This window comes from Passer montanus, unplaced genomic scaffold (assembly GCF_014805655.1).
Source record: "Passer montanus isolate IOZ18808 unplaced genomic scaffold, ASM1480565v1 scaffold25, whole genome shotgun sequence".
Taxonomy (NCBI): domain Eukaryota; kingdom Metazoa; phylum Chordata; class Aves; order Passeriformes; family Passeridae; genus Passer; species Passer montanus.
Window position 1 is genome coordinate 3,315,285 of NW_024367149.1, and position 25,698 is coordinate 3,340,982.

Genomic DNA, 25,698 nt, shown 5'->3' on the forward strand with positions numbered 1-25,698 from the left:
ACAGAATCAGACCTTTTAACTGAAGAGGAACAGTCACATGCCTCATTTCACCCTTACTTTGCTTTAAACTAGGCTGTTTCCTCCCCCGCCATATTCCACATTGGCTGATAAATTCCCCAACGGCGGGTGTTAACTAACTCTGCATTCCAGTCTGCTCTGCGTCATGGAGTTCCACATCCCACTGATGAGGAACACATGCTGGACATGTGGTAGGGGAGAGCCTGACAGCGCTCGCACAAGCAGGGATAACTCCTCTGACCTTTGGCTTTTTTCCTCTCTGCACATCCCAACTGCACAGTGAGAACTCTGTGCCCCTCTGTCGCCTACTGGTCACTCCGGGATCACTGGACACAAGCTGAAACCCTAATGTTTCAACAGGCAGCTACATTGAACACACTCTATGGCTGAAAATGTATGTTGAAAGCAAGCAATTGGTTGTTATGTGTCTCTGCCCAACGCAAACCATCCAGAGGAATTTTTGACCACACAGGTTACATCTGGATCAACTGGGGCAAGCATGTCACAAAAGAACTACGGTTATGCCTCCTCATCAAGTCTGTGAAATAAGGTAACTCAAAGCCTTGCTAAAAAGTACACAGTGGCAACTGTATAAAAGCATTAAGATGTCTTTCTAAAATGAACAGACCATTTATCATCTTTTTAGGACCTGAGCCTGGCTTAGAGTAACAATGAGCTTCGACTTCAGTGTTGTCCAGACTGAATGACTCATGCAGAGTACTGCATTTACCAAGTCACATGGACTCGAGGGTGTCCAAGCAATACAGTCATCCCTTCCTCCTTCGAAACCTCTGAAAAGTAAAACCAAATCACAGGCTAAGTGCTGGTCTGAGACCGCAGCAGACAGACAGACAGACAAATGACTAATGGCAATCCATGCAACATACATTTACTGCCGATTAGAAACCAAATGCTGAGCCTCAAGCCCTCTGCTTTTAGCCTTATGTGTACCAGAACACTGGCCACAATCCTGCAGTAAAATGAAAGCCATTGCAATAAGCCTTTCTATAACTACGTTCAAGAGAAGCTCCTGCTAATATTCCAGATTCTGAGATTCATGACCTCTTTCCTGTACACCTTTCTTTTATAAACAGGACCTGGATTTGCTGTACCTTCCTTTCAACCCCCCACCAATGTATGAATAAAATAACATGGCAGCAGCAAAACAATAAAATCCTATGGAAGCAACAGTATTAAAATCAGTAATAGCACTATGTTCTTTAAAATATAAAGTCAATGTTTCATTAACTGCTTTTATACTATGTTCACGTTTATTGTGCAAGTGTAACATATAAAAGCATCAAAGAGTTTTCATTATATTTGGCTACACTGATTTTAGAAATAGTAAATAATTTTTAAAATACTCAATTTCTGAAATTAAAGGCTACACTCATCCCCAAGAAATTTACAGAAAAAGCAGAACAAGTTGAGTGAAGTTTAAATGCATAATGAAAAGGACAAACTTTCTTTGAAAATGAATGTTTTTAGCTATAGCAGCTACTCTTAGTGAGCTGAGAAACTAAACAGGCATACAAATCCTACTCAGGACATCCTGAGAACATCTACTCCAAGCGCATGTCTCAAACAACAACAACTCTTATGTCAGTATCTTTTTCTGAAATGTTCAGCAAAACCCTATTTTCTAAAGAAATATGATTGAATCAACATTTTTAAAGTGTGATTATAGTTTGAGAAGTTAGTGTGTAAAAGTCACACCCTTTTATTCAATAGACTTAGTTCCCTGGTTTTGATTCAGTCACATCCACTTACTTTACTGGCTAAAATAACTTTTTACAGCTTTCTAAATTCCTATTAGTACTGTGAAACCAATTCAATTCTGGGAAGGGGAACCAGATTCTTTTCTGGCTTATGCATCTGTAAAAGGATTATTACCTAAATCAACACATACAATTTCTATTTTTTGATAGAGGAGCCAGAAAGAATGTTACTTATTTTCTGGATGCCAGTCAGAAAATTTTATTTTTATTTGTGAGAAGACCAGACCTGGACTAATTGAAAGAGCAGATTTGGATCAACAGAAAAGACATCACTCTATAGAGGTCATATGTAGAGAAAAGAAGTTAGATCCAACAACTTTCTATGGTATTTCTCAAAATATCACTTATATGCAAAGGAAGCTTAGTCAGAAAACTTTGCTAATAGTGAAAACTCCTGATTTTTTAAAGAAAAGACCACCACCAAAGCTAGCATGTGTATTCCTTCTAAACGCAGCTGAGACCAGCAAAGAGTTTTTGCCCCCTGGTCTGCCCTGAACTGCTCCTCAGGATTTTCCTATTGAGTTGCATTATTGGATCCCCCCATTCCCTGCCAGTGGCACTGCTTGTGGGGCCATCTCCCAAATGCACAAAGAAAACAAAACCAAGTTATCAAAGTCCTGCTATTTAATCCATTAGAAGTCATGAACCTATTTTTGACAAATGTGGCTTATGGAGTACTCAACTGTATGTCCAGCTGGGCATAAGCTCAGGGTGTTGGTCCTCTTCACCAGCACAGCTGGATCTGGTTCAGGACAGCTGCCCAATATTCAGTTTAGGATGCTTCACAGTGCAGAGCATCTGCCTATACCAGTGTCATTCCCAGCTTTTCTAAAGGAAATAGACTTTAAAAGAGAAAAAGAACCACTACAGGAGCAGCAGAGTATTTCAGAGGTGCCAATTTCCCAAGAATAACAGTTTTAGAAAGCAGAAACATTAAGGAAGATGCAGCATGTTTATATGTTTATATACGGTCCACTTATTTAAAACAAATTATCAGCAGGATAAAAAAAAAAAAAAAAAGATAAAAAGGACGATATCCCAAGGCAACAGAAAGGAAATCAAGTGTATCAAAGCTGCTTCTGAGCTTTCTTTACCTACCCTCTTGGCAATGCTGACTTTTGGAATTATACTACACCATTCATTTTTACTTTCATATGCAAGGAGAAAAGGAAGAAAAAACTCCCCAATCTTACCCCCTCTTTTTACTAAATTACCTTAAAAACAGATCTGCATTGTTACTTCAAGGTTATTAATGTTAGTACTACATATATTTATAGATGAGGTATTCCTTTCTGTCTGAAGCACATGAGGTAATAAGTAGCTGGAATTGTCACGGTGATTTATTAACATATTCTCTAGGAGAAGCCCTGCACCTGCATCTGTGCAGACAGAACACCCACGAAGGCTGAACTCACCCCTACACAGCCCACAAGATCTTAAAAGGAAATGCTCCAAATTTAGACCTGCTCCAACAGGTGTCTTTTACTGTTTCACTTTGCATGACCATAAATATCAGAGGTGGAGCGAAAAGCTCCCTGTCCATTGTAATCGTGCTTTGAAAACAAATACCTCTGCCCCCTCCCAAAGCAGAGGCAGCAGCTATGGAATTCTCATCATTTCCTCACTCCTTCATCCTGTCAAGACCCAAGTCAGAGAGATGTCACTGGCAAAACCAGGCTCCAGGGATGAGCACATAACTTTATTTTTTTCTCTTCAAAGGGCCCTAAGCTGGCTCTGAAACGTCCCCAAACTGTATTTCTTTCATTCTAGTATCTCATCTTGCAGCTATTTGCCAAAGTGAATGACATGCACAGGCTGTTCATGGCTTTTTATAAGCTCTCATTACCCAAACAGGGAACCATTTCCTTGAAAATGCTTTCCCCAGCAGCATTAGTCTCTCTAGGCACCACCAATAAATTTGTCTTTTGGCTTAGCCTGTTGCACTCCAAAACGTGCCTGAATAGATGTATTTGATATTGTTTTCCACTTGTTTACTGAGGGAGGATGCTACCTGTGGGACTTGTCATCAGGGTGATTAACAACACAGGGAAAATAAAAGAAAATTTTACCCACCAAGTTGAAAGCTTTGCCAGACTTGCTCTGGCAAGCAAAGGAGCAAAATCCAGACTCCTTTCTGTGGTGTAACAAGGAGATGCAATCCCAAACCCAAAATGGCTATCCATGACTTACAAAACCACAACACAAATCAAAATAACAAATCTGGAAAAGAAATCCTAACCAAACTGAGAAAGAGAATAACAGGTTACACCATGAGCTTAGAAATTCCACTAAAATGTTTCAATCTGTAACACTTCCACTACAAAACACCGGGTCAAGAGCAAGTAAGTATTTAATACTCAAAAGGTACTCAGGAGAAGGTGTTTTCTCCTGTCCCTCCTCACCAGCTGCTCTTTTATGGCAAGAAAGTGAAGAGCATGAAATCCAATGATAGGAAGAAGGCAAAGGTCAGGAAAAAGGTTTTTCTTCAAGGATTTAAATTAGCCTTCTACAGTTTTGTATGTTTTGTCAACACAACTTCCCTCCTGTGAGGAGGGGAAGCCAAAGGGCCTTTGAACCATTTCTGTATGGGGTCTAGATTTTTACCAGTAACAAGATTCCTAGCTTTAAAGAAAAGCTCATCTTCCTTTTTCCCATTCCTTTCACCACTCCCTCCCTGTCCCTCCTTCCACTCCCCTCCTTAAAAAGAGACAGGAAAAAGAAAATAGACAAAGGATCTGAAGAACAAAACAAGCACTGGAGGAGTTCTAGAGTTCATGTAACGAGACCACTATAGCCCTTCAAAGGGACCATTAAAAGCAAAACAAACAAAAGCAACACCCTCAAGATGTCTATTGTATTTTACAGAGGAACAAATGAGTGTACTGGAAATTCTCCCACCATCTTGCCACAAAGTCTGTTATTTCATCAAAACAAAGTCCAGAGATCATGAAACAGACAACATGGCAGCTGAAATTCAGTCACATCAAATGATCCATGAAGAAAATGAGATAGGGCTTGCTTTTTTTTTTCTCCTCTCTCTTTAGTATGATGTATTAAAAAAAGACTTCAAAGATTGTTTCAAGCGTCGCTTTTGTTTCTCACATGAGAAAATCAGGGGTTGAGCAGGTCTAGACAACTTAGTGGTTAAAACACCATTAGCTGCCAGCACTTTGTCTTCCTTTGTCTTCCTAGAGCTCCTGGATTTGCCTCAAACGAAATTACCTGATGATTTCCATATATATTTTGCTTCCCTCAGAGCTTCCCAAAGATGGCAGCTGCAGGACACAGAGAGCACACCAACATCGACAGCTGGCAGTTTCAGATGTCAGAGGCTCATCCAGGTGGGTACTGGCCCAATACTTCTGCTTGATGCTTCAAAGCATCATTTTTATTTATTTTTTATTCTTTTTAACACTTAGCAGATCTCTTTTTGTTCTTCTACACTATCCTAGCATCTTTGGGCTTTACTTGGAGGGTGGCTTCACATTTGCTTTCATAGCTGTGCATGTAAGAACTACAGGGAGACAGACAGATTTTTATCCCATCTGTATATCATCAACACTCCATTTACCAAATCCCAAACAGCAATGCTTAAGATCTGCTGAAGACAATATAACTGAACAGGTGCTACTGAGGGCAAAGTTTAGCCTGCAGGATAAAGCCTGATAAATTTAGCTATAGGAATGAGAATCCTCTGGTTAGATGAACCTGTAAAATCAGGGGTCAACTAAGATCACATATGTTGCAGCAATTTCTAAGTCATTATACCACAGCAACCCTCTAGTGCCAGGAGGAAGCCATAAAGACAAGCTTGTCACTAACAGCAGATAAAATATTCCTCCCCTACCCCAAAATAGTTCTATTAGCCTTCATATGCAGAAACCCACAGAATGAATTTCCTACTCTATACAAATCAGCTGCTGTGTTATGTACAGAAGGCTTGCCTGCAGCTTGGTCCCTGCCATGCCCAAGATGAGCCCAGGAGAGGGCCAGTGGAAACATGCTGGGACAGACTCCTTCTTTTGTGACAGTTAACAGGGCCCACTCTTGATCACCTTCCTTCTAGGATAATCCTTAAACTCAGGCAGAGGAGGTGTCATCTTTCCATGGGCACAGAGCATCTCCCTCACATCTGGTAGCGGGATGTTCAAGGAAAGATTACACTGAGCTGTGGCCTACAGCACACACCAGAGGCATTTTCACAGCAGAGATTTATCTGAGAGCAGACCCCAGATGTCTGCATCCTTGACTTAAAAGGTCCACATGGATGAATTCCCAGATCTCAAATGGCTGTTCCACAGGTGTCTCATCTCACAGAGGTGAAAGTCTGACTGTCAGCCTGGGACAAACTACAAAGGTTGGCCTCTCAAGGAGCCAACACAGCTTTGCACAGAACACGTCAGACAACGTGTGCCTGAGAAAACTAAAATCACTGTACTGGAGAGCATAAAGAAGAAGTCATCTTTCCTTCTCCTACTAATGGATATGAATTACACAGTGCAGAAAGCTCAGCTTGTCTGGCACATTTGATAAATTTATCCGAGTCCCCAGTGAAGTTTAATGGTGGATATAGCATGGTTTCTGTAATGAATCTTTTGGGGCCTGGAAAGACAGCTGAGATTTTGTGCCTTAAATGCGTAGGAAGGTTATGAAATCCTGAGAGCCTCGCATGGATACTCCACAAATCCATTTGGGACTCAACCAGTGAGACCAGCATTTCATTTATGGAATAGGACCTATTCATTTATAGGCCTAACACTTCACAGTCTCTGAATCTAAACTCTATCTGACCTATTGCAATACAGGTTTCATTTCAAGAACAGCTACCTTTTCATGCATTCCTCTTCTTTCCCTGGATTTTTCCCTAATAAAGGTATAAAACAAGCCTATCAGTTGGTTCCAATGATGTAACAAATAATAAAATACTGCTCCTTTAATATTGCAAAAGTAGCTTTTCTTCTTCCCTCCTCATCCTACTTTGTCTTTAACCATCTGTCCTACTACACAATTATTTTATCTCATCCCAAGTTCAGTTTCTATTACAAGGACTCATGAGCTTACTTCTGAAGGATGGATCTTTTAATGACAAGTTCTTCATCCAAGTCAGCTTCATTAGCCATGAAGAGCAATCTTTTTCCTGTGTCATCCACTCCAATGAAGTCGCGCTGCTCCACTGAAGTAGAAAATCAAACACAATCATTATATAACCCCATTTTAATGCAGGCTGGAAAGACAAATGGGACCACCAACCACCCCCAAAATATGAAATCAGACTATCCCAGCAAATCCATGAATTTAATAAATATTGTTGATAATTTTCTCAACTTCTTGTCAGTTGGGGTAGCTGATATATATCATGGCATTCAAAACATCGGCCCTGAAAGGCTGAAAGGTTTGTGCATCCTTTTTATGAAGATGCCAACTACAGGTCCCGACATGCAACACTCAATTTTGAGCTGGGCTTTCCTTTTTTTTTTTTTTTAAATAAAAAACCCTGCTACCTGAATTAAAACAACAAACTCAAGACAAGCAGTGAGTTCTTCAAATCCAACTGCTTCTTCTTCTTATAATGTCACTCCACATTAGAATTACGGAGTCTGGAGAGGATTATGATTTCAGTTGAGACATAAGCATTTTGCAACTTATCTATTTTGGACAAATACCAATATGTAAATCACAAACACACAGTAAAGATTCTAAGACTTCTACCATGGATGTTTCTGGGTGGGTCAGCTTGGTTTAAATCTCTTTTTATAAAATTGTCCAGCAAGAGAATACCTAACACTCACATGTATTATTGTGGCAGTCTGTATCTCCTGCAATCAGTGACTGTGCATCAGCAGGGACTTTGGCCTACTGGAATGTAAAGCTTTCATTTTTTAACAGTTTTCCACAACATCTGAATACAGTGGTGGCAGCTCATTCTAATTTTCACTCTGTAGCTGAGCTACTGCTCTGGTGGCAGCCATATACTGATCTTTACAGACACAGGCTGTACAAGTAAGTCACAATATAATTTAAACAAAAATATTTTTTCTCACAATAAATACTATTATTTTGGGCCAAAACTGGCAAATATTTGATCTTCTAAGTTCTATGCCTTTAATCACAATGGAGTAACAACATACCCCAGAAGTAGCTAATTCTCTAAGATCTTTTTCAGACAAAGTATTTTTAGCTTTATTTTTCCCAGTTCAGGCCCATCCCTTGTTTTACCTATACCTGTTCTTTCAGAGTTACCACAGTAATAACCACCATTAAAGCAGTCAAATCTATGCAGCTGTTGAAAGTTCTCCTGTGCAATCTCTGATCCAAGTGATCAAGCATACCCTCTTCAGAAAACCCCCAACCCTTCTCAGAAATTCATTACACAGCAAATAGGCCTGAACATCTAACACCAAGACAAAATAAGTACAATTATGATAAAGATTAATTGCTGTAAAAACTCAGAGTAAGTCTTGAAAGCAGTGCCTATTTTCATTCTGTGGAGGGCAGTGAAGTTTAAGATTAGGGGTGAATGAGCCCTCACCTCTGCCACCTAAATGGGGTCTCCTGACAGGATGGAAATACAACAATGACTGACTTTCCTGCATTGAGGCACCAACACTTCCCTAAAAGTTCAGGTCCTGCCTGCCCATCTCCTGGCTTTTCTTACAGGCACATATTACTCTGCTACAGCAAAACTCTATGCAACAAGAAAAAGGGAAAAAAACAACTTGAAGAGAGCAGGACCAAGCACATGACTGAGCACTGAACAGGTTGCTCTTGCTTGTGTGGATAAATAAGAAACAAATAGTAAAACCATGAGAGTGCACTGTGGGATTTTTTGCAGCAGATGCCAGGTCAGGTTTCTCCTTGTACACTGGCAATAAACAACATCACTTCAGTAATTTAAAAAAAGACAAAACTTATATAGTAAAATCAATTATCCAGAGGTACAAGAGTGCTGTTTCAAATCCCACTGGCATCACTTAGGAAGGAAAAAACAAATGGAAGAGCAGACACACAACTAGCTTACAAAATCCCTGCAAGAAGTATGAGAAAGTGTTAAAGTGACAGTAACTTAACAAAATCATTTAAAGTATAAAAATGAAATGCAGAATGTGTTTTGCCTCCTCACAATAGATAAATAAGAACTTGACACTGCTATTGCAATATATTAATTATCTTACAAATTAGATCCCCATCAATTTTAAGGGCTTTAATGATATAAAGAAATTAGAATATTATAAGAGAACGTTAAGCACTTTAGTGACAAAAAGAAATAAATTTCAGTCATATTTTTAAAATGCTTTCTAATCAATCATAATTATCTGACTTGAGAAAAAGACACCTCTGTTAAAGACTCAGTATCCCCACCCTTTCAATTAAATGGAGAGAATTTCACAGGATGCAGCCCTTCAAGACCACCAACAGGTCTTCTGGCAAACACAGAGAATACCAGTGATGAGATGCTTGCTGCTTTCAAGACAAGAAAAATAAGCAGGAAAGAGTCACCATGCCCATCTTTTCTGCCTTTCTTTATACAAAGAAAGGTTCAGACACTATTTTCCACTCAATCCCTTGTAGGTCATCTTTAAGAACACAGCTCCATTCTGAGTATCTGAATTCCTGACACTCTCTGTTTATTTGGGTTACTACCGCTGACTAGCATTTTCATGTGTTTTTTTTTATTGCCATTGCTCTTACTGCTCAATTAAAAAAGCCAATGAGATTCTTATTGTCACTATATAATCCCCTAAATATAAAACCCAGTGAACTAGACCCTGTAATTTGCAGCTGAGTCAAACATTGCAGGAAACCATCAGGATGAATTTATAGCACTTAACACACTGCAATTCATGCTAATTTAAGAACTGTTCTTTATATCGCATTTCTCGAATGTTCAATAATAACCCAAAAGCAACAACTTTGTATCAGATTCCATGACATATGCGAAATAAAATCTTGTTGAGACTTCTCAAAAAATGAATTGCTTTGTAGGAACAGTGAAAAAATAAATCTAGTGACTTGTCATGGGATCCATTTTCTAATACAAACACTTGAACAGTAGAGTCCCAGTACATAAAAACCTGTATGTGTCACAATTTAGAGAAGGAGCTAATAGTGCCACCTACTATGAAAAACTGCCTAACATAGTCCATGCTAATATCTTGTCTCTGGGTGTTTATAAGCTTCACCAAGTTTTAACTGTCTGGGATGAAATTTCCAATGCCAGGTGCCTGGCTTAAGAAGAACATTTGAAAAACTTCAGCAAAAACCATTCAGCTGGTTCTAAGGCAAGTGTTTAGCATAAGTGGAAATGGGTTGGTGTCCCTTCCCTTGAAAAGCTCTAACCAATCTTAGAAAAACTGCAGGTTCACATGCTTGCAGTTCTTCTTTAGCCTTCTTTAACCTTCTATTTTTGCTGCAAATGTTTCTGCGTATTTTATTCTCAAGGATAGATGGTTCCAATTCCTCAGCTCCTAGGACTGATCAAATAGCAGGTGCTACCTAAGGTTTTCTGTACCATTAGGTGGTAAAGGCAAAGCACACAAGTTATGAGGCTTCACAGCCATGCTGCAATGACTGTTCCAGTGGAAAGGTTTAATTTGTCTTTTTGCAGTCTGTTTTTTACGAGGAAGTAAAAGTCATAAACTCACAGAGGTGAGGGAAAAGAAAAAAACATTAAAAAATGAGGATTCTGCAAGACAGGCTGGAAAGGACAGAAAGCAGCTCCTGAAAACTACTGGAAACTGTGACTGGCAGTTAAAGGACACTAGATGGGACAGAAATCAGAAAAGAACAGGTGACTACAGGCAGATAAATTAACCAGATGAAGGCAAGAAGTCAGAAACAGGACAGAAGATGGAATTGGCAATTCCATCCATCTTCAGTGAAAAAAAAGAGTAATAGATGACAAAGGAAAACCACGCTCTTGACAAGGATCCTTGAGGAAGGAAACTATGGAAAGAGAACACAACTGGTGGCAGCAAGAAGCCAGCATAGGCAAAGGAAGATGGATGAGCAAAGGTAATGTTGACAGCAACAGGGTAGATTTAATCAAGTAGGAATGAAAGACAGGAGAGTCTGGTACTCCCTAAACTGCACTTCCCTCCTCCAGAACCTGGAGAAGAACCTAAGATTCCTGTCTTGGCCCTCCCCTGCTTTTAACAAATGACTGAAACAGGTCTGGTAGAGTTCATGCCTTATCAGAGGCAGTTCACAGGAAACATGTCACTACTGCTGTCCATGGCAGCTCAAGTGGTGCTTTGCGTGGGAGATCTTAGCACTGAGCCCCACAGAAGAACACCAGGGGTGACAGAACACTTCTACATAAAGGAATTTTAGTATTTTCAAGTTTGGTCTTTTACAGATCTGAAAAAACACACACAAATTTCAGCAAGTCATGTAGGAAGAGTTATGCTACAAAGTCAAGCACACCAACATAAAAAACAAGCAAAATAAGAATGCATGTAAAATCTGTTGTGTTTATATTTGCAACGAGCCTTCAGATAATCTTGTTTATCCTCACAGACCTCCTCACCCTCACCCTGTGTGCTCAGAGATCACATGCTGGGAAGCTCTATGATGTTTAACCACAGACCCATTAGTTTACAACTCCTGAATGCTCAACTCTCTGCTGCACCAGCGCTCATGACAATGTTTTATGTGCCACTAGCACTTCACTTAGATTGCCTTTTCAAAAATAGGGGAGTTAGAGCTGTTTGAGAGTCCAAGTACTAAATACTTTCAGCCCTACTAACCTTACATGTTGCTTCAGAAAAATCTTCATATAAAGCCTAAGAAGTTTTCTTTTAAAAACATATTTCCTCCACTTTCAGACAACTGTTGGCTTGCATTTCACTCCTCTCTCAAACAGTCTGAAGCTACATTTTCTTACTTGTATTCCAGTAATGCCTCTGAGCTTTAATCAAAGACCAGGTCCCACTAAGCTGCCAACAGCCAAGGCTCAGCATTTTAACAGATATCATTAAAAGAAAATGAGAGGTATGGTGTGGGAACAACTGTGTGGTATTTAGTACTTTTAGCATATAACTAAAATGGGTATAATAGCCCTGCTCTGCCTCACAGCAGTGTTGTGAGAACAGATACATTAAAGATTACAAGGCACTAACTAAGATATTATGGTAAAATGGACAAGATAAGCATCTAATCAACTGCTTGAAATCAGTGGGAGTTTTGCCTAGCAAAAGGCTCCTGGATGTGATTTCAGAAGAGTAATTCACTACATACCATGAGAGGAGAGAATTTCTAGAAGTGCTTGCTACCCACCCAGTGCTGGTCCCTACAGTCAGTGTAAAATTCCCAGCTATAATCTGGCTGATGCTTAGTGCTCTTGAAAAACCTAACAGTTTTAATGTTCATATGTAACAAAAATTCAGAGTTTCATCCAAAACTCACTGAAGTCACCTGGAGCTTTTCCCTTAACTCTTGTGAGCTTTGGATCACAGCCTGCAAGATTACATGAGTCTAATACTTAATTCTGAGCTGGAAAAAACCAAGTCACACCCTCACCAGGGAATCTGAGGAAAAATAGGGTATCTGTGCCTTTTTTATTTCTTTTGCTCTGGGATTGATAACTAAACATATCATACATACCAGTGGTTTCTCTATAATTTTATTAATAATATGTATTCCTTCCTACATACCTGGCTTTTTTTTCCCTTTCTGTCCTGGTACCCCTTCTGTTGGTTCATGAGTTTTCTTCATCAACATGGAGAGAGTAGCATCATGTGTCCGAAAGAGGTCCACAACTTTATATAAATCAACATCTGTGATCAGATCGCAGCTTAACACCAAGACATCAGTCTGTCAAAGAAGGGAAAAAAACAGCAAACCTTTCAGAGATACAAATTACAACACGTGGACTAGCATTTGACCACCCAAAACCAGACACACACTTTAACTTCTTTCTTTTCTTTTTTAATTTGCCACTGCCAAAAATAGCAGTGGTGGCACTGGTTTTTACCAGTGTGCTTTTCTTGAGTCCTGCTGTTACTGTTATTTGGCTAATGCTTATCCAGGTCTGAACCATAAAAAATATGTGACCATCTAAATTGTCTTCATCTGCTCCTAAGGACACAGAAGCCATGGCTTTCAAGACCAACAAGAAATACTGCAGTAATTTCAACAGCTACTTTTAGTTATATAATGAGGTAGAAAAGAAATCTTTCTGAAGAAGTCTTTTTTAGCTGACTTTGCAACTGGCTATAAAGTGCTGGAAAAGATATTTAAACTATGTTATTTTATCGGGGGACAAAAAAAATAAAGACTATCGAGGATGTGATTTACTCAGTAATTGCACTGTGATGGTGGGCTCAGTTTAGAAATACATTTCCTAAAACCAGCAATACTCCATATTACAAGAAAAAAAAAAAAAGAGGACATTAGGTCCTATTTAACAGAAGGCTTGTACTTAATTTTGATCTCAAAGGATTCCTAAATACCTTATACAGTTTTTAAGAGAACTGCTTCACAAGTCACAGGAACATTGTCATGTATTGAGCAAGACACAGCAGCTTCATTAACGGTGGACACTATCAATATAATCCACCTAAAAACTCTTATTTAGAAAAAAATTTCTGTATTTCACGTGGGTTGTGGGATATGCTGCCAAAAACCTATGAGTTCAGCAATTAACTTAATTTAAACTAATCCTAACATAATATTTGTGCAGCATGGCCAACACAAAAGTAGCAAATTTCCACTTTTTGTTAACGATCAACCTTCTAAAGGCCTCTCCAGAAGACAGTGTTTCTTTTCTGACAATTACCATTTTCACTGTCTCTGCTGCTATTTTCCATCCTAAGCCTCCCTGCAGTGTGACATGTCTGCCTAATTTTGTCTTTTAAAAATACAATATTTAATGAGAAGGGCATTAGACAATACTTAAGAAAAAACCTGAGTTAATCCATGGAGGATCAATCAGTAATTCTACTCTTACTTTTGAAAACTTGGTTTAAAGTAAATTATTTCAGGGTTGACCTCTCATTCCAGAAAGGTTTATTAAAGAAAAGCTTGCTTTTTTATCTAACATGAGGAGATTCTACATTATAGTTGAGATTAGCTGAGGTCTGGTATTTACATTATTTGACAGGTTCTTCCATAACTGCTAGGCAGTTTCATGTGTTTACCAATAAGGTGTTGGAATTCATCATGTCACAAACTGTTGGAGCTGCTGATTTGGCATGCTGTGCAAAAGGTCAAGCTCTTCCATTGTCATGTGATTTGTCCCACTTTACTAAGAAACACCTGGCTGCTTTACGGGAAGGAACGATCTGCAGGTTGAGAATTTTACACATTCAAAACCTTTCTTCCATCACTCTTTTTAACGTATTTTCAAAATGTGTATTTTATATTACAGTTTTGCCCAAGGAAAGTGTTTTAATTAGCACTTCTCTAAAAAAACCCAACATGCACACATTGGAAAAAACCCCAACAACCCAAACCACTAAAGTGAGTTGCCCAGCACTCTGGAGCAGCCCTGCTCCAACATTCCAGGGTGCACAAAGAAAATAAGAAAAAAATTCAGCTTGGTGTGGAAGCAAATCTCCCGCGTCACAACTGTAAACTGTGAAGAAACACATATTAAATATCCTGGAAAACCCTGCAAAATTTTTGGATATTCTGTTTTTACAAGAGCACGAATGAATAACAACGTTTACAGAAAAGACCAAAAGGTATTCAAGACCCATATAAATAGACCTGTACTTTTCAAACTCACTTTATAGAAAGAAGAGATTGCCAGCTTCAAATCTAGATGCATTCGCTCCAGTGGTGAAAATAAGAAATAATCAAATGAGAGAGACTGACACCCCAACAGTCTTATACTAAGAAACGACTATCTGGACTTGTAAAACAAACCTTGTAATTATTTCACATTTTACTAAATGCTTTAATCTGTCACTAATGCAAAAACCCAACAAGCGTTTCATAGTTCTGACCAGGCTCCTGGGTTTTTTCTCCTCCCTATAGGACAAGCTTTTTGCAAAAACTGAATGCAAGACCCCTGAGGAGCATACGGGAACAGAACCACCAAATGTCTGGTTGCCATCTGTTCTACCCATTTACTCTCCCAATATGTAAATAAACGTCAGCGAGCGCAGGGACCAGTGAAACACACAGTTGCTCTGTAAAGCCCACATTTCTGCCTCTCCTCCTGATGAGCAGAGCAGTGGCCTCAGAAGCACGCTGAGAATACACCATGAAAGGCTCTTTTGGGACTTGACAGCTTCCCCTTTGAAACACCACCCCCCTCATAAATAAAGCCCTCACTGTCTAATGGATGCACTTTTTTTTCCAGTGTACAACTCCTGAACGAATAAACTAATGGCTGAATGAAAAAATAAACTATCCTAGAACCTTAGCAGAAGTGTGTGTTTTTCTTTACGTTTTCGAGGTGGGCGTAGAAGAAAGAAAATAAATGGTAGAACTTGTGGGTTTTTTACATATACACACACCAAATAAATGCAGTGCACCTTTCCCAATGAGCCACCGATACAAAGAAGAGAAGTACATACTTACTACATGCACTCACGTGCTAACAAAGGGTATGTGAACATACTTGACTTCATGAATTATGCAAACGCCTAAGTACACACACATCTCTTAATGAAATACATGTAACAATGATTACATCAACCCCAAACTATTATACAGATGATAAGAATCAACACGAACTGATTAAAAAAACTGCAGCAAGCACACACCTCAAGCAGAACGACTGCAAAGGAAAAAAATGCACACACAAATGCACTCTCAACACGTATTACAACCACGGGCAGGGCAAGGCAAGGGTCTTAAATCAAGAAGGACCATCTAATGGATGGAGCATGAAACAAATACTTGGGATATCTGGTATTTTCCTGCTCTTGCAAACTTGACAAGTGCCATTTTGTCTCTACTACTTTTATGACAAAGAGTAGCCCTCATCACAGACCAGGGCTCTGCCACAGAAGCTGCTATACAGAGCAGGTGAAAAGGCAATCAAGCATAAGTGAACAGCAAATGATTTTGGGTTGAGGGACACAGGAAAACACTGTATTGCTACTCTCAGGGACAACAGCCCTGCCCTCCTGGTAGCACAGCTCATGTTTTTGTGAGCATCACAAGAGCCACAGAAAAGACAAGGAGAATATAATGCTCCTTGGAAGTGTTAACTTGGGCCTTAGCAATCCCTTTTAACCTCAGATTTGCAATTCATTCACTCAAATGAAAAACTGAGACTAGGCTACTGACCAGTGGAGAAAAGTGGGATTCTGCAGTGATCACCCCACCTACAATCCAAGTTTCAAGAAGATCCTTCTGCATCCCTACTGACTTCATACAATATTGGAGCTCTGGGCTTTCAGTCCAACCATCCCTGGATACAGAGTATTCAGTTAAGTCAAGTAGGAAAACATGGCACTAAGATGCCCACATCTCCACTCTACCTTTCTAGCACTGGCTAACAGCACTTCACCATCAAATGTTATAAACTATGAAATGGTCAGATATGAAGTAAGTTAAATACTTTATCCAGACAAATAAAACAGGGTAACATAAAACATGAAGAGATTTCTACAAAATAGAGAAAACAGTAAGGAAAAAACACTGAAAACCAGTATGTCAACAACTATATTAAACCCAGCACAATATGGAAAATATACACAAAAACAAGACCAAAAAGCAGATTGTTTCAAGAACTCGGATCAAGACAGCCGATTTAAAAATAGAAAACATGTTTTCAATGGAACTAATTCATACCACAGATCAAAAGATGGATGCAATTATATGGTGTAATATACCAGCATAAATAAAAAGCCTTGGACTTTCTCACACCCCACATACAAAGGCAATGCTAAAAACCCTTTTATATTCAGCAATTATTGCTGGAACCCTTATGATCAAACAGGAGATGTCAAGGATACCACAGATAGCTGGCAGCAAATTATGAATTTTTAGTGGTATTCACTATGCTTTTTATATCAAGTATAGACAAGGGCAGGACCTCACAGCCTAAACTGCTGATGGCCTCAAAAACAGCAGACTAGAAAATGAGAAAACATGTGTTGCAAGGAAACTGTAATGTGAACAAAATCAGCCTCAAGAGAAAGAGGAAAACAAATGTCAGATTGCATTATAAACAGAAAAGAAGCAAAACATCCACAAGCAGTAGAACCAGCTTCTAACAGAACTGAAAACAGACAAAACACTGAAGCTAAATGTTAAAAGTTTCCAATTGCAAGTATTACAGCTGAGACTTTGACAGGAAAAGAAAGAAAATCAAGAGATTAGATATACTCAAACTAAGTTAATACATGCACAAACAGAGAACTTTGCATCACTTCCTGTGGTGTCACCAAACAACAGGGGAGAGAGAGGAACAAGTTATAATTACTGCTGGAATTAGGACTCAGTTTTATACACAATAGCCTGGAACTTCACCCACATGTTGCATTAACAGTGGGGTTTGTGTGTAATGCTTTTTATTATTCTAAAGAGTGGAAAGGGAAAAAACAGTTTGGCTGTGGGCAAGCATTTTGATTGCTTGTTAGCATTCTCCAGGCAAAGTCAAAGATACCTCCCAGCAATTGCATTACTCACCACTCTTCAGATCAGAAACTTACATCCAAGGCTTTAAATAAACCCTTTTTATCTCAGTCTCCATTAAGAGACCTCCAATTTCCACACCTGTGACCTCTTTGAAGCTCTATGGCTGTTGCTGCAACTGGAGCAGGGAACCTCATTTTTTTTTGATGTCTGTAAGATCTTGTTAGCTACCAACTGAAATGGCTGCCTTTCACTGGGAATTCCCACTCTCCTTTTGTAACGTCCTTGATGGCAAGATTCAGAGGGAAATCATGATTTAGTACTTTGCTAGCAGACACGAAGCATTTACCTACTCTGCTGTCACCCTGCAGCAGGAAGTTTGCTGTAGACCAGCACCTTCTCAACTACTCTGAGGACAGAGGGCAGTGGAGGCACAGAATGTCTCTCAATCTGAAATCCAGAAGCAACTTTCCTCACTAAAGGATGGAAGAATTATTTTTTAAGATCTGTGTAATGTGAAAGAAGTTTTTTAGAGGCTTTTTTAAAAAAAAAAAAAAAAAAAGAAAACAGAAAAATCTGATGTGGGAGCCAAGGGAGTCTCTTCTAATTTCCTGGATGGCCCTGAATTCATCAGGTGAGGATATCTTAAGGCAATGTGAATGCCTTCACATACGTAACCTGTCAGCATCACTGTTTATCTTCCCAAGGAAAGCTGCAAGAAAGATGCCAGAAGCTGGGGAGGAGACTTCACCCCTGTCCCATCATATGGCTCATCCTATGTTTTGTATCAGATGGGATCATACAATGAAAACACCATTTTAGGTTATCTTTTCATCTCACAAGCTACCATCCAAAATCAATATTTTTTAATTTACATACATATAAGCTAGGAACAGGAAAGATATTCAAGCCTAGAAGGCATCCTGTCTCCTCCCAGAAGGAAGTCATGTTACCTATGCTCAAACTGACATGTGAGGTGGAGAAGTGTAATTTACAGTTCTCAGCAACCAAACCCAGAACTATAGAGATGAACCAAAGTTCATACACTTATTAAGATTCTTTCAAAGCACTAATATTATGACTCTTACTGAACTGTAAAACTTCTGGTTTGGAACATAGGCTTTGCAATCCACCTTTTTCTCTGGTTTCAACTAAATCAATCTTGTCCTATTTACACAGTACTCCAAAAGCAATTTTCCCAGTTTATTCCTCTACCCACATCACCCTTCTTCACTGGTTCTGTTTTCTATCACATGAACCACAAGCTGTTTACTCTCTTTCAAACAGCCTATCCCATCCACTTGTCACACATTTAACAAATCTACTTCTACCTTTCTTCAATACAGGATGATAGCCCTATTTGCATCTTCTAAAGGTGTGGCTTCAGCCGCTGCTTTTTTTTTTGTCTTTTTTTTTTAAATAAAAGAAATCTGCTACCCTTCCACTTGCAGAACACTGACAATTGTCATGCTGTCCGTATGCTGGGGCATTTGGACTGACACAGTTGATCCTGTAATGGTAGGCTCTCTCATTTGTCTGAGATCAGGGTCATCTCCTGGGTTTATGTCCCAATCCTGAGTATGCCACAGAGGAGACTTTTTTCCCCACCTAAAGGCATCCAGAAGTGTGCACTGTGCCTGCAAAGGCTCAGGGCAGCACCCTAGAACCCAGACCCTGCATTTGCCAGTTCATGGAGGGTAAGTCTGGCAAGGTAAATTCTCTCTCTCAATGCAGTGCATGGACAGATCCTTTCTCCACAGGCAGAACTCCAGAAACAAATGGCACTCTCCTCATCACTCCTATTCCTGGAAGGCAGGTTTCCAGGACTACCTGGACGGCAGCACTGCCAGACCTGCTGTGCAGCTGATCTTGGACTCTGCCTCCCATGAACAGAAAGGAGAACGCAGCAGTCGGGCTCCAACCTCAACAGCAGCAGCGCAGCAGGAATTGCTGCCAAAGCCCAGAGCTCAAGCCCAGGCTTAACACTTAATGTAAGCAGAGCCTTAGGCAGTCAGGTGCTGCAGTCATACACACAATAATAATAAAAAGTAGTCCTAATGGAGCTCAACCGGCTCAACTTATTGAAGGGAAAGAAGGTCTTTGCCCACAGCCAGCAATCAGCTCAACTGCAGATCTCTCAGCAGCACAACAAAAAGCAGGAATGACTGGATTCAAGGGCTAGGAACCAGTGATTCGCATAGGAATAAAATGTAAAGTGGTTTAAGAGGGAGAATAAGTATAATCAGGAACAAAATATCAAAGTATGTAAGAGATAATTCATACATTCTAGTAGATGAAGAAAGTCTTGCTATATTTCAGAAATACTCGCTATTTGTCACTAAACATCCCTAAGTTTTGGGGCTAACAGGCCCAACTAGTGGGTGCAAACTCCCATAAAGACTAGAGGATCGTAATGGTTCCCTGCAGTCTCAAACTAGACACTAAATAAAAACCAAAACATACAAGCATGTGTCCTCGGGAATCATTCTGCCATCCTGCAGCTAGTATCAGCACAATCTTAAATTAAAAAAAAACCTCTTCTCAAGGTCAAAACAAGTCATTACACAACACCCAGTTTCAACACTGCTTCAAAAGAAAACCCGAATTCTGATGTACTTTGCAAAGCAGAGGCTCCTTGAGACAGCTCAGTGGAACTGCTACTGTGCACCAGCCTGCAGAAGAGTGGCAACCACCTGCCTGAAACCCCGTCAGCCTTGTTCAAATGTTGGGGCTCTTCTCTAAACACTTTTCATGCTATGGTAAATAAAAGCACTATTATAAACTGTAGATTCCTAAACTATCTTCCACACAGGATCATTTTCTCCTCTAGCGCCTTTCCAATTTTTCTAATGGTGTTCATTATGCAGCAACTGCTGTTTTAAGAAAAATGTTATGAAAACTTCAAGACCTCCACTGCTTTTTCCAGCACTATTAGTCTACATCCAGAATTTTCACCATCTTTCCAAAGAAGCTCATTGATTTCATACTACAGAAGAATATCTCAATTTGCTTCATGAAAAATCAAAATGCACGTTTGCTTTTCCATTTTCAGCACAGAACCAAGGAAAAATTAGATAACCTGTTTGAGTTTCCCAGTTAACACAGCATGACAAAAATGCAAAATTAAATTCCAGGCATCCTGAAGTTCACTGATCTTCACCATGGCTTTCACTAAATTAAGCAGTGACAGAAAACCAGTGCTGAGAAGAGTGACAGCCTCTGGGACAGCCCATGCTGTTCACAGCACCACATTCCTATTATCAGTGTTACACAACTGCACCAAGCTGCAAAACCAGACACAGGGGAAAACCCTCCCCAGCACAATTAAGGCCGTGCACTGACGTTTGGCATCTCCTTCCTCCCACATTCCCCAAAAACTGGAACTAGGCACTCAGGCTCCAGCACACAGTTAGATCAGCTGTGTCTGATCTGGACAATTCCATTTTCCCTTTCAGGGGCAGAGTATCACCTGCAATTATACCTTTTTTGGACATTTTTCTGGAAGAACATTCCTTCCTTGCTGCCTGCTGCACACAGCCTTTTTTACTTTCTTTCTAGGCTGTGGGATTTCTACTTGTGTATTTTCCCCATGTCTGGATCTTAACAGATCTTCCCTCATAGCATGTTTAGGCTTTTCATGGCAATTGTGGGCATTACAGCTGTTGCAGTGTCATCCTTAAAGCACAGTAAGTTATTTACATAGGGCAGAGGTATAACTTTAAATAGGGAAAATGAAAGAGGATTTACCAAAAGGAATACTACTATTTACTCCCCAAAAATGAAAACTAGTAGTGGCTGACAAAACCAGGAAAATATTTTTACCAGGATGCTTTTAAATAAATTACTTCAGCTATATGCCTGTGCAAAGAGCTTGCTGTGTCTGCAAGTAGAATAGGCTGAATTTGTGTAATTCATCAGAAACCACAGAGGGCCTAAATGAAAACACACACTGTAATACAGGAAAAGCAATGACCATTAACTTCTACATGGGAACAAGAGGTAGTGGTTAACAAAATGAGCACAGGCCTGGAGTTCCCAGGAGCATGAAAAGGGTAAGGACATGCAGTGGGAGATGCAACAATTGAACCTGACAGGCATCTCAGGTCTGTCAATGACTCTTCTTGCAAAACACCTAAGGTTTTGCAGCCTGTGTAATGGAAGGCATCCTCTTTAGCAAACCATGGGCAGAATAGCAAATGCCCTTATAATCATTCTTGATCCAACCTTCACAGCTAATTGCCTTATGCAAACTTCTGGTGTTTAAGCCATTATCCATAGTAAACCTGGGCAGCAAAACAATTTAATTAGTTAGAATCTTATAAAGCAGAGTAACATCAGAAAAAATAAAACAAAACAACAAACAAACAAAAACCCTCCAACAACTGCTGAATTCTTTCTTACCCTGCCAGAAAAAATAATGATCAGCTGAAAGTCCTGAACACATTCTTCAAGCAGAGAGTCAGGCAGTGGTTATTGTTCCTCCCAGCCACCCAGCCTGAGCACCTGCCCATGTAGCTGCTTTCTACCAAGACAACCAGCTCTGCTCTGGGAATGGGACTTTGGCTTGCAAACTGTAATAAACATTGGCTAGTGGCTTCAGTGATGGCAGTTTACAGTAAGAGGCAGAGAGAGAGAAAAAAAAAATACTACATACCCTGTGAGCTGCCATCTGATACATCTGCTTTCCCTACTAACAACATTGTTAAAGGCAGAAACAGAAAAACCACCAAGACAGCATTTTATTTGCATTTTAAACACTTAAGTAAAAAATGCTTGCTGTCAGCTGAGCTGGAAGAAAATGACGAAATTCTTTTTACTACTTCAAAACAGATTAATAGAATATTTAGTTCAGCCTTACTATTATATAGACCTTGTTTCTTACAAATGAATTTAATTTGATTTTTTTATTTCCACTGACAGTACAAAAAACCACCTAACTCTGTATTATGGGGACCTAAGTTTTTCTTTCCATGCTCACCAAACTCTGCTCAGTCGTACCAAAAGGATTCGGATTCCATCTTCCAGCCGTTGCAGCAAGCTTACTTACATCATGTGTTTGGAAAGGAGATTTTTCAGCAGAGGAAGCGGAGCGCTTCGCCACGCTGGCCAAGACTCCACGGATCAGTGACCCTCAGCAGCACACAGACCACCACCGTGACATCACACTTTCCACAACACGGATCCCAAAGATGCACATACCAAGAGAATCTGCAGTTTCAATCTTTGTTTATTTGCTCAAAGAATGTTGGTTTTTCTTCTTCTTTTTGGTAGCTTTTTAGGGTTTGTTTTGCTTTGCTTTTAAAGAGCTATATTACTTTGTAATCTTAGTTTTGTAACTGAGAGAACCAGGTGGACCACCTGAGATGAAACATTTCTCTCACAAGCACTCACCAGCGATAGCAGCAGAAGACAAGCTGATTAATTCACACCATATTATTCAGGCCTTCCATTAACACAGCTAAGGGCTCATCAAGGGAGGAAAATATGAAATTGTTCCATTGCTGTTACTCTGCTGGAACGCCACATTTTAATCACTGTCTGGAGTATAGTTGAGTGACACAAGGGAGAGAAATGCTTAATAGAAGATGAAAATAATACAGACTCAGTGAAGACAAATGTTTGATCCAGGCACACCCAATCCACCCAAAACACAGATTCATGAGTTAAGCAGTTTTTTCAACCTGCTGCCTGGAGAGCCCCAGCCTGGGAGGGGTGCCAGACAGCAGCTGTGTGGGTCTGGTAAAATTTGGCACAAGAAACAAAATGGTCAAATATTAGAGATGCCTAAATTTCAGAGGAACTCATTGGTAAACTATAGTGACACCCCTTGCCATTACTTTTTTTCATCAACAGTAATCTACAATCTGCAAAAAGGGCTTTAGCAGCCTGATGAATGGTACATGCAGAAGGTTCCAGAAACAGAGTCCTCCAAGGGGTTTCCTGAGTCAAGAGATGCCTCCTGTCATTGCAGCTATTGATTTACTTAGTTTCTTTAAAAGCAAACAAAAATACAACAAGGAAACAGATTTCTCATTCTAGGAGGAAATTGGGGGATTCTAATCTCGTTTACTCCTGGAAACTGTCTCACAATCCTAATCTGCTCTGATTAAAACCTTTCTATAATTTTCAGCCTGTTTTCTCCCAGCTCACAGCAAATCTAAACCCATTTATACTCCACTCTGAATAGCTTATCTCCTTTTCTAGTGTTTGTGTTCCACACCTGCTCAGTATTCCTGACAAACAACCCCTTCTCATTGCCTTAAGCAATACAACTAATTTCTCATTTTTACCATAAAGAATAATTTACCTGATACATTCTAGTTTTGCATCAACCTTCCTCCATCAGAGTGGTTGCTTATCATCACACTATTTCAACTAGTACATTCTGAGACACTGCAATTTACTCTTGGGCTTCTAGCTCCTACCACAAATTTCTTGTTATTATTTTCCCAAAATCACAAGTTCTGTGTTACCAGCCAAACTCTATATAGCTATATGTGCTATAACACGGAAGGTCATGGCATACATTTTGAATGCTGGTCCTGTGATTCAGCCAAAGGAGGTCTACTGAACTTCAAGAGAAGGCCTTTAAGGATAGCAGCAGAAGTCAAATAAATGAAGCCCTATATCTGGACTGCAAAAAATCACACTGGATGTACCAGAAGACTTTACAATATGACTTGAAAATTCATGTCCACTAATACCAGCTACACAAGAAAAGCCTCCCTAAGTGAGCCAGGGGATTTCATTACATAAAATTACAAGGAACATCAAAACAAGTTCACTTTTAAAAAGGCTGCTCCCCATAATAATAACAACAAAAAATAATTACCACTGAAAAACCAGTTGCTGACAAAACCAAACTGCATCATCTGCTACCACAGCCTGCAGCAGACAGCACTCAATCTCTTCTCTTGCTAGAAAGTGTTATCACATGTCACCACTGAAATGGTCAAGACTTTTACTGATTTCCCTATTACTCAGTTTCAACTGACCTGAGTGCTCCAGCCAGTGCTGCTTACCAATGAAAACCAGAAACAAGGACTAGTAATAGTTATTGAGGAAAAAGCAATTATATATGATTTTAAAGAAAAGCTCTGTCTCTTACATAGGACCCCTTCCACACTGCTCCAAGCAATTAGCAAGTTTAGGATGCTAAAAAAATAAAAACAAGGTCATGGAAGTTATTAAATTACACCTTAACACCTGCTGTGTCCACCTGCAAAATCAGCTTTACTGTTTTACTAAAAATGCCAAACACTGATCACATCTAAAACCCCCTTAATCTTGAAGCAGTACATATGAGGAAATTTGAGTACAAATCCACAGCAAGATTAATGTTTTCTTATCATCTATGGATGAGGTATTTAGTTGTTCATGCCCTGAGCTAGACTAAGCCTTCCTTACATTCAAATTGTTTGCTCTTTCATCCCTAATGGAAGTTTAGTTTTTAGAAGACCTGATCCCTAAGAAAACAAATTATTTCTTCCCCCACACAGATTCTCCAGGCTGCTAGAAAAGTGTGCAAAGGCAACAGGCCTCTCATGTCTATAATGGGTGAGACAGCAACCAGCAACAGCCTGACTGACTGATGAAAGATACTTAAAGAGTAGAATCAGAAAGTGACAGGAAAAAAAATCTGGGTGTGGAAAATGAGATTTCATAAAGGAAAGTTTGATTTCTTTTTTGTACAAAAAAAAAAATTTGTACCTATGCTAACTATTTTTATTTCAAACACTTCCTGACAGGTTAAGAATATTCTTCAGTGCAAACAAGAGATTAAGACAAAAGCAGATTGGCTCCATCAAAGCAGGAGACTAGAACACCACTACTTAACAGAGTTTTTCAAACACTGATAGTCATGAAGTAAAACAGCCAAAAGCAGTGCCCCTTTTTGTGTCCTGTAAGTCTTGCTGGACCCACCTCACTTCCACGCTGCAGGGAAGGCAGTAACTCAAAGGTACTGAAGTTTTTACTAAGTAAAACACTTCAGAATTACTCTAGTAAAACTGAATATGTGAACAATTGAAAGAAAATTAAAGTCAGAAGGCATAATAAATAAACAAACAAACAAAGACAGTGTTCCTGTAATGATTTTACTCAGCTACAGAAGCAGATTGTCATCTTCCAGAATAGATTAAACTTCATTATACACCATGCCCTTGCTAAAGCCTCATCTGAAGCAGGGGAGCTTTCTTCACTCTTCAAGACCAGGAAGGTCAATCCAAACCTAAAGACTGACTTACTGCTCTGCCAAGGCTACAAGGTGAGGTAACAGAGACCTCAAAACTCCCCATGGGTGGTAAAGGTGCAGTTCAACAGCAGCATTGTCACCATCAACTGTGAGTCTACACAGCCTATGTTCTAC

The 25,698-nt window shown here is 39.6% G+C and overlaps 1 protein-coding gene across 1 annotated transcript in view; it reads right to left on the reverse strand.

Annotated features, from left to right (window-relative positions):
* Positions 1-25,698, reverse strand: part of EIF2B3 (eukaryotic translation initiation factor 2B subunit gamma) — a 99,105-nt gene that overhangs the window by 65,757 nt on the left and 7,650 nt on the right. Inside the window, exons 3-4 of the mRNA XM_039711686.1 lie at positions 12,449-12,608; positions 6,858-6,969 (exon numbers count right to left, since the gene is read on the reverse strand). Of these exons, the coding sequence (XP_039567620.1) occupies positions 6,858-6,969; positions 12,449-12,608 (272 nt within the window). The remainder of the gene's footprint in view (positions 1-6,857; positions 6,970-12,448; positions 12,609-25,698) is intronic.